Below are 14,160 nucleotides of genomic sequence, written 5' to 3'. Positions count from 1 at the left end.
GGCCCCAGTCACTGTGTGTGGAGTTTGCACATTCTCCCTGTGACTGTATGGGTTTGACCCCCATAACCCAAAGATGTGCAGGGTAGGTGGATTAGTCACACTAAATTACCCCTTAATTTGAAAAAATAATTGGGTACTTTTTTTTTAAAAATCCTCTCTTAATGACAATGCTGTTTGCTCAGGATCCACGTCTTTAATTCAGACATTCTTCACTCGAACAAGAATCATAGAGAACAAAGGACAAGGACCGGTTAACCCATCATACCCAGGTTGACACATTGGAAGAGATGTTATTTATCCTGCACTTAGCCCATGGTCCTACAATGCACCAATGCTACATAAATAAAACCTCCCCCTTATTTCTTCCTCCCTCGAGAGAAGGAACTAGCATTTGTCACCATTGCTGCTGCCTTTGGTTACCTCACACAGCTGCCTGCTCTCCACAGGCACGTTTGGATAGAAAGCATCGATGGGCTATTCAACTACTGAAATATCACAGCTAAGTATATCCCATAGTCACCCGTGGCCTGCTAACAATGCTCAGAAGTCAAAGAAAGCTGATCAAGAGCGAGAATAAACATTGATCCAAATAGCAGTGCACACAGACATTTGCTGCTATGGAGGGCCACAGTGACACCATGAGCTCCGCTATACTGAAACCAAGTGCCTGGACTTCATTAAAAATGGCTCTGAGACAGCGCAAGTTGGGACCTGTCAGCGCATAAACCTGGATTGTTTACTCAATGCCTATCCAGCAATATCCTAATGTATTTTGGACAGCTCCCTGCAGCCAAATCAGTAGAAATAGAACAATCCCACACCCCTGGTCTTCCTTGCCACCCCTTCACTTTCCCTGCTCAGCCCATTCCCCAGCTCGGCTCAAAACAGCCCCCGTCTTTCAGCAAGGTTTTTATATCACCACCTTCACATTCCCAACCTACTCTTCAAGCAGGCAGCATTCCTCTCAAATTTCAGCATCTAAGAGCAAAGGAGAAAATAGGGCAATCATCTCTCCCCACTGCATTTACCGGCTGCAAGTGTTAGTTCGATGGGCACCAGTGGTCCTGGATACATCACTCATTTTTGCCCTTGCTCACATGACACCCGAATAGGCTTCACTGGCCGATGTGCCCGTAAAGGCAGCATGGCACGCCCTCAGTCAGCAAGAACTGCTATTAAATATTTTAAAAACACTCGAGGCAATTGTACTGCCCATCACTGCACAGACCCATTTCAGCCACATCAACGCAAGCCAAAAGAAAATTGGTGACCTTCCTGCCCATATGGCTTAGCTACTTGCATTGCAACTTGCCGTTCTATCAAAGACCTGCACTGATCGCAACAGCCTGGTGCCTTCAGGTTTTTTTTTTAAATTACTTGTTCATAAAATCAGATTTGCAGGTCATTTGGACAAGTATTTAAAAAACATTTAAATTTGCATCTTGACAAATATATGGATAGGATGGGTATAGGGGGATACAGCACTCGGAAGTGCTGAGGGTTTTGGCCAAGGGTGGTATCATGACCAGTACAGGCTTGGAGGGCCGAAGGGCCTGTCCCTGTGCTGTATTGTTCTTTGTTCTTTTTTTAAAAAGCTGTTGTACCTGTAAAACCTCAGGTACTTTCAACCAGTTTAATTATTCCCAGGTTTTGCCTCGAGGTCTTTATTTAAGAGGAAATAAACCACAGACAAGTTCAAAATTCAACAATATTTATTAACACAATTAACCCTTATATTACCCACAAAACACTAGAGGTACCCAAGATCAGTGTATACTACCGTGAAGATGGCTTGGTAGGTTATGGATCTCATTGCTGGAATTCCTCTGGCCCATCTTCACCAAGGTGGTTCTTGCTGGCAGTCTCTTGCTTCCTCCGATCTGGTCAAGGTCACCTCGAGTCTTTGCTTCTGGGGGGTCCGAAGTGCCTGTTTTTATCCCCCTCCCTCAACACCCTTATGCCATTTCCTCTGACTTTCAGGGGCCACCTCAGCCCACCCCAGGTGTCACATCTCTGGTGGTGTGGGCTGCACATAACCTGTTCCCATACAAGGCAAGAGTAGAAACTCTGAGTGACAGAAAGTCCGACTTTATCTGGGCTACTGGCAATAGGCCAGTGCATATCAAGAGGGTGCAATGATCTTCTTGATGGTGATTGACAGGGCAGGTCCAGACATATTCTGGCAGTTTGTGTGCGTCTTTGACTTTGGTCAAGTCTGAATTCCAACAGCCTGCCTGAGGTTTGACTGCAGATTTTAAAATGCTCAATTCTTTAATTTAGGACATCCAATTTAATCGGGAAAATTCTTTCATTTAAAATACCCAATTTTAATCGAGGCCTTGCCACGTTACCACAAAGCATTTACCATTCTGGTCAAAAAGACTCTCACCTAATTCTTGCCAAACATCACTGAACTTGACTTCCCATTGGGAAAAAAAAAATCAAGGTCTAAAGTGCAGCACATAATTGACACTCCAATCACAATGTTCCTGTAGCAAGTGGCACAGTTACGAGCAGAATGAACAGAGAACAAACTGACGTGTTCCACGTGTGGTGATATGCCTGCAGATAATATTACATGTACTGAACAGTGTGACCTCCCACCAGCAGGTGGTGTCTGATACAAGTCAGGCGACATCCGGCAACCAGGAGAAGGATGCAAGGCATACGTAAGGTTGGTCATGCATAAGGGTAGTTCCAGGAAAATCTAATGTAACTTTTATGATAACTTGGTCTGTGATCGTTACCTTACCATGTGTGCATTAATAAATCCTAGTCCTGTCTAAGTCACCAACAGTTCTGTAGATTAATTGCAAGACAAGATCACAGAGCACAACATCACACATTTCAAAAATCTGTTCTCAAACCTCAACATCACCTAAAGTTGGGGGGGGGATGACAATTTTGAACAAAAGCACATCAAAATTAATTAATTCCCACTTCACTAAATGGCACACTTGCACTACAGAAAACATCAATATCCCAGAGTTCACCCCATTGCTGATTGTCTCCCCTGTTTGGGATATCTCATGTCTTACCGAATAGGTTTTTTTTTTTTTTTAAATTTAGAGTACCCAATTATTTTTTCCAATTAAGGGGCAATTTAGCATGACCAATCCACCTAACCTGCACATCTTTGGGTTGTGGGGGTGAAACCCACGCAGACACGGGGAGAATGTGCAAACTCCACACGGACAGTGACCCAGGGCCGGGATTCGAACCTGGGTCCTCAGCGCCATAGGCAGCAATGCTAACCACTGTGCCTTACCGAATAGGTATACGTTGTTTTGGAGAAGTGTCTTCCAGAAGTCATTTCATCCATCACTTGGAACATGATTTCAGCAGTGTGCAACTGGAATAGAGTGGATTTTGATAGCTGGGAGTGAGCCTCTGTGGAGACAACAGTCTGTAACTTTGTACAGGAAACAGGCTGCTGCGTGAATCAGCAAGGCTTTGAATGTTCCAGTTTCGGCTCCAATGGAAAAGAGGAAGGGAGGGATTTGGAGAATATGTTGGAAATTCAATGGTAGAACTACGAAATTGCCGAAGTTAAGACATCTGAACTGAAAGTAGCAGCAATTCTGTGCTGGGGCGGGGAGACTATAAGTTGTGATGCACTGTAGACCTCAGGCAGAAACTAATCTGGTCAAATTTGAGGCCATAAAGACCAACTTTGATCCCTCTATTAATGTTAATTATGAATGCTGTGTTCCTAACCAGAGCTCAGGAAGAGGAGGAGAATATTGATCAGTATGTAACTACACAGAGACATCTTGTGAATCTTGAGAGCTTGAGCATCTGAAAGATGATCTGCTCAGGAAAGTTATAGGCTCAGAAAGAGATCCCACCATCAGAGCACGTCTGCTGACAGAGAAACTTACTCAAGAAATGTATTCATGAAAGTAATCAGGGAATGAGTCTAGTCCAAGGAAGGTAAGAGAATCATAGCATCCCGACAGTGCAGGAGGCCATTCAACCCATCTAGTCTGCACTGACACTCTAAAAGAGCATCCGACTCAGCCCCACACCCCTGCCCCATTCCCTATACCCCACCTAACCTTTGGGCACGAAAGGACAATTTTTAGCACGGCCAAACCACCTAACCTGCACATTTTGAACTGTGGGAGTAAAACGGAGCACCCGGAGGAAAGCCACACAGCCAAAGGAAGAACCTACAAACACCACGTAGACAGCCACTCAAGGCTGGAATTGAATCTGGGTCCCTGGCTCTGACGCAGCAGTGCTACCCATTGTGCCACCATGCCACCCTGGAATGACCAAACATGAGCAAAGAGATCAAGGAAAACATCAGCCCTGTGCAGAAAATTGCCAAAGGCATGAACAAAAACATGTAAAATCACGTACAGATATGTAGACGGCAATCCTGGAATGGAGAGGCACAACCAATAAAAGGCATGGAAAATAGTCTAGTTCAGCAACTAATGTCACGCCGCACCCAAACAACTTTTCTAATAGCTCAAACACGACTGAAGCCAGGAGGGTGACAAAATCAAAATGAAACAAACCAGAACATTGCTAGAGCTATGTGTCTGAAAACTGAAAGCATACAATGCTCTCAAAGGTCAGTCCAATGTGGGACCAGAATAGAAAATTGGTCACCTCAAATCGTACATGGTGGAAATAAAATGGTCAGAGACATGACCATATCCACACACCTATGTGGAACTGAATATGTTGCTCATTCACAGCAAACACGTACCTTGAAAAGCAACATCAGCCGAGGAACATGTGGGCACCAGAGAAACAGTCAATAACAATCCACACATGCACCACCAGAAGACCTGAATGCTTTAAAGATTGTTTGCACTGTGTGCACGCATGGACAGAAAAGTGGGTCAGGCTATAACGGGCGGGATTTTCAACCCCCTCAGTGTTTGGCAGTGGGGTGGAGGCAGCTTCCAATCCGACCTCAGTCAACAGGGTTTCCCATTGTTCGCACCCTCCTGCCGCCGGGGAACCCTCAGCACTGGAATCGCCATCGGCAGGGCCAAAAGGTCCCGCTGGAGGAACAGCCAGAAAATCCTGCCCATGGATCAGTTTTCCATAGATGCATGAGGATATTCATTGTAGACCGTGTGTGACTGACATCTGCAAATGGTGGTGCATGCAGGTTGCTTTTTCTCTTTTATGAAAAGGAGATCTTTGGAGAAGTGTTTTTTTGCATTGTGGCTTGCCATAGCCATATGACCTCAGTCATCCTTTGTGTACAAGACTGGAGAGCAGAAGCCACAAGACATAGGAGCAGAATTAGGCCCCTCGAGTCTGCTCTGCCATTCAATCGTGGCTGATACTTTTCTCATCACCATTCTCCTGCCTTCTCCCCATAACCCCTGATCACTTATCAAGATCCTATCTGTCTCTGTATTAAAGACACTCAGTGATTTGGCCTTCACAGCCTTCTGCGGTAACGAGTTCCATAGATTCACCACCCTGACTGAAGAAAGTCCTCACTTGTGTTAAAGGATCATCCCTTCAGTCTGAGGCTGTGCCCTCTGGTTCTACTTTTCCCAACTAGTGGAAACATCTTCTCCACATCCACTCTATCCAGGCCTCTCAGTATCTTCTAAGTTTCAATAAGATCCCGCCCCTCATCCTTCTAAACTCCAACAGGTACAGACCCAGAGTCCTGAACCGCTCCCCATATGGAAAGCTCTTCACCCCTGGGATCATTCTGGTGAACCTCCTCTGAACACTGAACAAAGCCAGCACATCCTTCCATAGATACAGGGCCCAAAACTGCTCACAATCTCAGAATATCCTTAAAATTAAAAATAATTTAGATAGGATAAATACCTAGAGGCTCAACTTTACTTCACTCGGGCCTCTGGGATCACTAAAATATCAGGATTATTATTTTTTAAGCTACATCTACTTCAATGGAACGTTCTTAATACTTTCAAGATCATACAGAATCTTTCTTCAAGTCATGCATTCTACCACGCTATCAATTACTGGATTGTTTTGTTTTTCCCCAGCCTCCAAATTATTTTTGGTAAAATATAGAATTACTTCATAGGTTCAGCAAATGTAATCTGAACTATCGCCCATCTCAGCAGTGAGATGCACAGTCACATTTTTGCTGGGCACCCCACAGCAATACCAGCAAGCTAGCATCATACACATGGCCCAGCTCTCGAATAGCAGCAACCTCAATTGTACAATAAAATATTTAACACCAGGACAAGTCGCTGAAATATACGAGTGCTTGACCATAAATTGGGAAAGCACGTTTTATTTTCATTAATTTGAATTAGTAATTGCAATTTACTTTTGCTACTATTGCACAGATAAAGATGCTAATTAGCTGCATTTTGTGCCCAAAATATGGCTGGGTTCGCACTGCCCACTGTCAGAAATTCAGAGACAATACAGCCTTGGGGAGAGAGGTCATTGACTCGAAACATTAACTCTGCTTCTCACTCCACAGATGCTGCCTGCCCTGATTTCTATTCCCAGCATTTTGCGTTTTAAAAAAAATAATTCATCGTGCTGTGAGGCAGCAGTGCTAACCACTGTGCCTTCAGAAGCGTTGACCTTGGACAAACCTGTCAGCAGCGTCATCAACTACCAAATTCCCCAGCATCTCACTGGTTGGTTGAGGAGAGCACATCTGAACAGGTGATCAATCTAAAGACTAAAAGGAAATATATATTCTGAGGGGGGGGGGGGAATTATTTTTTTTTGTTTTATAAATTTAGAATATCCAAATTTTTTTCCAAATTAAGGGGGAATTTAGCATGGCCTATTCACCTACGCTGCACATCTTTTTACGTTGCGGGAGTGAGACCTGATGAGGGCCAAGCTCACAATGCTGCCCTATTCTGTCTGGGGAACACAGCAGCAGGATCGCTCATCCACTGGAGTACATTTCCTCATCAGTTTTCAGAAAGCTGAGTTTCACATACAAGAGACTGCTTAAGAAACTGATAAAGAAAGGGAGAATAGAATATGAATGCAACCCAACATAAAACCAGACTGTAAAAGCTTCTCTAGGCATGCAAGGCAGCATGGTAGCACAGGGATTAGCACTGCTGCTTCACAGAGCCAGGGACTGGGTTCGATTCCCGGCTTCGATCACTGTCTGTGCGGAATCTACACGTTCTCCCCGTGTCTGCATGGGTTTCCTCCAGGTGCTCTGGTTTCCTCCCACAAGTCCCAAAAGACGCGCTTTGCTCGGTGAATTGGACATTCTGAATTCTTCCTCAGTGTACCCGAACAGATTCAATGAAAACGAGTGTGGCGACGAGGGGATTTTCACAGTAACTTCATTGCAGTGGGACTGTGGCGCTGAGGACTGTGGAGTTTGCATATTTTGCCCATGTCTGTGTGGGTTTCACCCCCACAACCCAAAGATGAGCAGGTTAGGTGGATTGGCCACCCTAAATTGCCCCATAATTGGAAAAAAAAATAATTGGTCGCTCTAAATTTATAAAAATAAATAAATAAAAGATTATAAAAAGGAAGCACTTGGTTAAGACAAACGTAGATCCATGACAGGCAGGGTCAGGAGAATTCATAATGGGGAATAGAGAAATAGCAGAGAATCAAAATGATTATTTTGTTTCCCTTTTCACGAAGGAAGGTGCAGGAGATAGAGATCCAAGGGCCAGTGGAGAATGCAAAATCGAAGGAAATTAGTATAAGACACTGCTTTGGAGAAATTAATGGGATTGAAACTCCAGTACATGATATTATGCATCCCAGTATGTTAAAAGAGGTTGCTATAGAAATAGAAGACGCAAAATCTTCCAAAATTTTATCGATTCTGGAATGGTTCCTGAAGATTGCAAAGTGGCAAATGTCACCCCACTATTTCAGGAAGGGTGTGTGAAAATAGGGAACTACAGATTCACTAGCCTGACATTAGTATTAGGGAAAATGCTTGAATCTATTAGAAAGAATGTGATAAATAGACACTTGGATAATAATCTGATTGTGGAAGGTCAGTATGGATTCATAAATGGGAAACCATGTTTGACAAACTAGCAGTTTTTGAGGTTGTTACCAACAAAATTGATAAAGGAGTTGATGGATGGAATATACTTGGATTTTCAGAAGGTTTTTAATAAAATCCCCCACAAGAGTTTGATTAGCAGAATTAAAGCACATGGAATCGGAGACAATATGCTGGCATGGATTAAGGATTGGGCAAAAGACAGAAAACAGAGCAAGAATAAACAGGTCATTCGCACGTTGGCAGGCTGTGGCTCATGGGGTACTGCAAGGACCAATACATGGTCTGCAAGTGTTCACAATATATGTATATACACCAATGATTTGCATGTGAAGACCAATTGTATTATTTTCAAGTTTGCCAATGGTACAAAGCTGGGTGGGAACGTGTATTTTGAGGAAGATGAAAAGCGGCTGCAGGAGGATTTGAACTTAGTGAGTGGGCAAGAGAATGGGAGAAGGAATATAATGTGGAAAACAGGAGATAATTTGGTAAAAGGAACACATATGCAGAGTATTTTCTAAAATTATAAGAAATGAGAAAGTGTAGGTGTACAAAGGGACCTGGGTGTCACTGAAAGCTAACACTTTAGAGTATCCAATTCTTTTTTCCAATTAAGGGGCAATTCAGCGTGGCCAATCCACCTACTCTGCACATTTGTGTGTTTGTGGGGGGCGATACCCACGCAGACACGGGGAGAATGTGCAAACTCCACACAGACAGTGACCTGGGGCCGGATCAAACCTGTGTCCTCAGCGCCAGGAGGCAGCAGTGCTAACGACTGTGACCATGCCGCATATGACGCTGAAGGCTAACACAAAGTTATCAGGAATGCGAATGGAACGTTAGCCTTTATTGCAAGAAGATTTGAGCAAAGGAGCAGTGAGGTGTTGCTTCAATTGTATTGTAGCTTGATTAGACTGCATCTGGAGTAACGTGCACTGTTTCAGGTTCTCTTATCTCAAAAGGGATATATTGCCAGAGGGAGTGTAACAAAGGTCCACCAGACTTGTTGCAGGGATGGTGGGATTTACACAAACAGAGCCTGCATTCTCTAAAGTTTCCAAAAATGGCGGTGATCTCGCTGAACCTTATTTTTTAAATTAGTTTGTGGGCACTGGCTGGGCCAGCATTTATTGCCCATCCCTAATAACCCTCCAACCCAGAGTGCATTTAAGAGTCAAGCACAACGTTGTGGGTCTGGAGCACCAGATCAGGTAACGATTTCCTTCCCTAAAGGACAGGAGTGAACCAGACGGGTTTCTACTAAAATAGACAATGGTTTCATCACTCGACTTCAATTCCAATTTCACCATCTGTCTTGGTGGGATTCGAATCTGGGTCCCTTGAGAATTACAGAAAATACTGGACAATCTCAGGAGGTCTGACAGCATCTGTGGAGAGAGAAGGGAACTAATGTTTCAAGTCTGGAGACCAGTGGTCAGCAATACTGCCTCACCTGGTTCAAATCCAGCCTTGGGTATCTGTCTGTGTGGAGTTTGCATTTGTCCCAGTGTCTGCGTGGGTTTCCTCCGGGTGCACTGGTTTCTTCCCACAGTGCAAAGATGTGCAGGTTGGGTGGGTTGGCCATGCTAAATTGTCCCTTTGCAGGAGGGTTTGGGGGGCAAGGCCTGGGCAGGATGCTCTTTCTGAAGGTCAAGTCAGTGCAGACTCAATGGGCCAAATGGTCTCCTGATGCATTGTACGGATTTTATCAAAAGACATGGTAGATGCAGGCAAGATGATTCCCTTGGTTGTGGAGCCCAGATCAAAGGGCACAATTTCAAAGGGGGCAGCAACATGAGGTATGGGGATATTTCTTTACACAGAGGGCTGTAAGTCTTTGCAGGTCTCGACCCCATTGGGCCACAGAAGCGGAGCTGTTGAGCATGTTTAAAGTGGAAATGGATAGATTTCGGATTAAAAATAACAAACGATTGAGCAGGATAGTGTGGTTAAAAGGCAGCGAAGTGCCTGATAAGCCTTGTTAGTTTTGAATGGCAGTGGACCAGGCTTGAAGAGCTGAATGACCTACTCCTATTACCAAATCATCCCAACTCTGTTGGTACAATACCAGCAGCGCAGAAACCAACATTTGAAAACAAAGCAACTTGTTTCACATTGAACAGAAACAACAATTTGCAATGTGGGACACAAGGCAGACAGCACAACAATAAAAACCTTCACATCAAGTCAACAAAAACTTTCAGATTTTCCTTTTACAACAAGCAAAATGGCATTTGATCGCTTTGTCACTCTTTATTTGCTTATAAAACTGCCTCAAACAAAGAGAAAGACATCTGAAATTATGAGATGCTACATCAGCCAAAACGTACTATTTATTAACATGGAAACCAAAACAGCAGGACCTCATAAGATCCTCACCTTGATGTCATAAGAAGCCAGCGAGTGGATTTCAATACAATTTGTGTAAAAAAAAAGTTCTTGGCATTAATCTCTCTGAAGAATTTAAAACATGAACAATGGTATTGTCATTTTTTTTTAAATTTAGAGTACCCAATTCATTTTTCCCAATTAAGGGGCAATTTAGCATGGCCAATCTACCTATCCCCTGCACATCTTTGGGTTGTGGGGGGTGAGACCCAGGCAGGCACAGGGAAAATGTGCAAAGTCCACACGGAAAATGACTCAGAGCTGGGATCGAGCCTGGGACCTCAGCTCCGTGAGGCAGCAGAGCACTAATCACTGTGCCACCGTGCTGCCCGACGTTGACGTATTTGACAATATTCTCAACACAAAAAAAAAGTATTAGAATTGTTTTGACCATTTCACCTTCAATCAAAATGCTTCCTGGACATTCCACTTCCACAAGATGAAATTCAACATGTAACACTTCTTTTTCCCACAAGTTTGGGTGAGGCCCAGAGGAGAAATTCAGATCATTTTCCTTTTGTGAAAACTATGTGCAAAGATATACATCACTGCATGAGCTTGGTCTCTGAGCACTGAACTTTAAACAATTAACAGCCATATTAAAGCATTCCATTGCTCGGAAAAAGTTGCACAGCAGCTGGCTGAGGCTTGCTCACCATTGAAGGAGAGACAAGGGCACACCCCTGCTGGTAGGAAAAAATCATTGCAGTGTCCAACAAAAACAGAACACATTGGAAAGGCAGCAGCTCAGGACCCACCTTTTTAAATTTAAGACTTCCAACACTTGGAAGTTCGCTCATCATGACAAGGTTTCCTCTTCAACCCAGACAACCAAAATACTGAACGTTTTCACAAACATTGATATCCTCACAGATATCCTTTACAAACTGACAAGATCTTGATTGCCGGCTTGAAACCCACACTAAGTCGAACATCCCAAGTACCACAAACTTCTGGCTAGGGAAGAGTTGAGGAGAAGGCAGGCAGAAACAACAGCACAGTTCCCCATAACCTCACTGCCGATTTCTGACAGAGACCCAGTTAGAATATTGCATTCTTTCCCAGGAGAGGCAACGTTTAAGCCACCTCACTAGCATTTCAAACATTACCTGCACACAAAGCAAAAGGGTTGGCAGATATTTTCTAACGTTCAGTCAGCTGACTTAATCCAACAGCAGGTTCAAAAGGAAATTCAACTTGAGCTGAAGAAAGCATTTAACGCATGAAAATATACTGAATGTTGAACTGAAATTATTTCCAAGGGCAATGTCAAGAAACAAGCCTTCCTTTGCCCAAAATCTCAGCAAGTTTAAATAGCATTTACTGGTTCCTTCGAAGATCTTCCCCCTCCGAGGCCTCCTGCTTTACATGACTGCCATATTTCAATAAGAATTCTAACAGTAGCTCATTCCAATAAACTTCAAAACCCCACCTCTCCAAGTCCATTACACTGATACCAAAATCTGAACAGATTTGGAGTACTCATTTTATTTGAAAAAACTTCACCTAAGCACCTAAATTTATGCTATTACTTTTGGCTTATATTTACAGCCGCATGTTTGAGAATTTGCTCAGGTAGGCCAACGATGTTACCTTCAAGAAATCGGAATAGCACACAAAGGTGAGAAATGCCAGCGGTTTGTTGGCCATCAACACAAACAGATTGGTTACTAAAGTTACAGCCAAAATCATGGCACTTTTAACATAGAACAGACACACATTTTTGCTTTACACAATAAATAACTAGTTAAATTTAGAAACAACTGTACAAAATCAGTTCAAACTATGACAGCAGGTTTACAGATATTAAACAGCCACTAAAATTACACTATTCAGTTCTGGTCACTAGCACCCTGCAGTTACACAAATCAATTAAAATACTGAATCAAGATAGCCAGTACAATGATTTCAGGGGGGAAATCCCCTCCCATCACTCCTGGTTCACTCTGAAAGCAACCCTACTGTACCTGCAAGTGTACGAATTCCACTTGTTCAAACAAATCCAAAAAAATACACTCCCTCCCTGCTTTACTAACAGTGTGGGCAGCACACAAGTTCAAACTCTCACCAGCACCTGGCCTTCAGAAGTATCATCCTAAAGACCACACAGCTATCAGTATTCCCACTGCTCCTGGATCAATCAGCTACCTCCCCCCCCACTTGAAGAGTATCTGAGTGCAGTTGTGAGCTACAAATTTTAAAGTACCTGACTCAGGCTGAGAAATAGCACTGAAACCGACTTCACATGGGCGTTTCAGGGACCCTAAAGCTCAAGAGTACCCAGAGGGAGAACAAGGCAGCACGGACTGAAGATAGAGGGGAGAGAGAGAGAGAGAGAGTGTGAAAGGGAGAGGCAGAGTGAGAGAAGGGGAAGAAAGGGAGAAAAAAAAGAGAGGGAGGGAGAGAGAGAGAGGAATAGAGGGAGTAATCTCACCGGGTCTGACTTGCAAGGAGCCATCCTTTCGGCTACACCACAGCGCCTTGTCCCCACTCTGCACGATGTAATGGTCCTTGGCTTGGAAAAGCTCCATGGTATCGGGGTCAGCGGCTGCACATGGTGAAGGAGAGAGGGAGGGAGCGCGGAGCGGACTAGAAGCGACTGCCTACGCCCAGAGGGCTGAGGAGTGCGGAGCCCGGCTCCCGGAGCGCTGCCGCTGCACTGCTCCGCCGGCACTGCGCCGCTACCCCACTCCGCTCCGCCGGCACTGCGCCCCGCGCTCTCCTGATTGTTAATTTCCTGCAGCCACTCGGCACACGTGACCCGCCAGCCCCAGCCGGCCCGCCCCTTAAAGGAGCCACTCCCCGGGGAAAAATTTCTGACGGCCAAACGATAGTAAAAGGGACCTGCTCTCACCAGCTTGGCAAACCTTGAGTGGAAGTTTTCTTTTTGAAATGTCTTGCTTTTCTTTAAAGAAAACTCTCCTGACCTTCAGCTTCCAGATTTACAACCCCCACCCCCAATAAAATCTACACTCCTCCAACTCTCTTCTGCATCCCTGGTTCTAATTACTTCACCTTTGGTAGCTGTTGTTCCCCTCGGCCAGGGTTCTTCAAAAATTTTTGTGGGGGACACATTTTTACCAACCGGCCAACCTTCGGTAGCCAAACCAGCCGACCTGCGCGACCCACCATTTTCTCTTACCTTGTTTGCTGCTGACAAAAATGGAGGAAATGGTTTTGGGTCCCTTTGGCCATCGTACACGCTCCTGCAATGGAACCTGTTGGATGAAGGTGAAGCCTTATGGTGTCGGAAAATATGGAGTCTCCATCTGTCCAAACTTCTGCATTTATTTCCTGTCGAAGTTTATCAAATAAACCCCCCCCCCCCCCCCCCAAACCTGTAAAAAAGAAGAATAAAATAAATGAATAAAACCGGCAGAACTTGTAAAACAAAAAGCTGCGGCTGTTTTTTTTAAAAAGCGGCCGCACTGCGCATGTTGTTCGTGGACATTTTGAAGACCGCTTGCAGCCGGCGTTATTAACAGCCGGATGCTGCGGCTGTTGCGCGCAGATTTGTGCGATCAGGAGCGCCGCGACAGACGGCTCCCCGACCATCCCAACATTTGCTGGGTCACGCCCCCGAGTTTGACAATGCCTGCCCTAGGCCCCAAACCTGTAGAATTCTCTCCCTGAACCCCTCTGTCTCCACCTTGCTTTCCACCTTTATGTTGTAGTGATCTCTGTATGTAGTAATACACGTTAACCAAGTACAGGCAATTGGATACTAGATGGCCACACTATCAGGACTTATATAAATGTTTTCCCGCTCTTTCCTACAGGAGTGTGTATAA

The 14,160-nt window shown here is 44.4% G+C and overlaps 1 protein-coding gene across 3 annotated transcripts in view; it reads right to left on the bottom strand.

Annotated features, from left to right (window-relative positions):
- Positions 1–13,099, bottom strand: part of inpp5f (inositol polyphosphate-5-phosphatase F) — a 260,938-nt gene extending 247,839 nt beyond the window's left edge. Inside the window, exon 1 of one of the 3 annotated variants that reach the window (XM_038821339.1) lies at positions 12,804–13,099. In XM_038821339.1, coding sequence (XP_038677267.1) covers positions 12,804–12,900 — 97 coding nt within the window. In that variant the 5' untranslated portion in view covers positions 12,901–13,099. The remainder of the gene's footprint in view (positions 1–12,803) is intronic. The other 2 variants (XM_038821340.1, XM_038821338.1) reach the window with 2 other exon arrangements.
- Positions 13,100–14,160: the final 1,061 nt, after the last annotated feature.

This window comes from Scyliorhinus canicula, chromosome 16, assembly GCF_902713615.1.
Source record: "Scyliorhinus canicula chromosome 16, sScyCan1.1, whole genome shotgun sequence".
Classification (NCBI taxonomy): domain Eukaryota; kingdom Metazoa; phylum Chordata; class Chondrichthyes; order Carcharhiniformes; family Scyliorhinidae; genus Scyliorhinus; species Scyliorhinus canicula.
The sequence above is the reverse complement of the archived record's forward strand: the minus strand, read 5'-3'. Positions and strand labels throughout refer to the sequence as shown.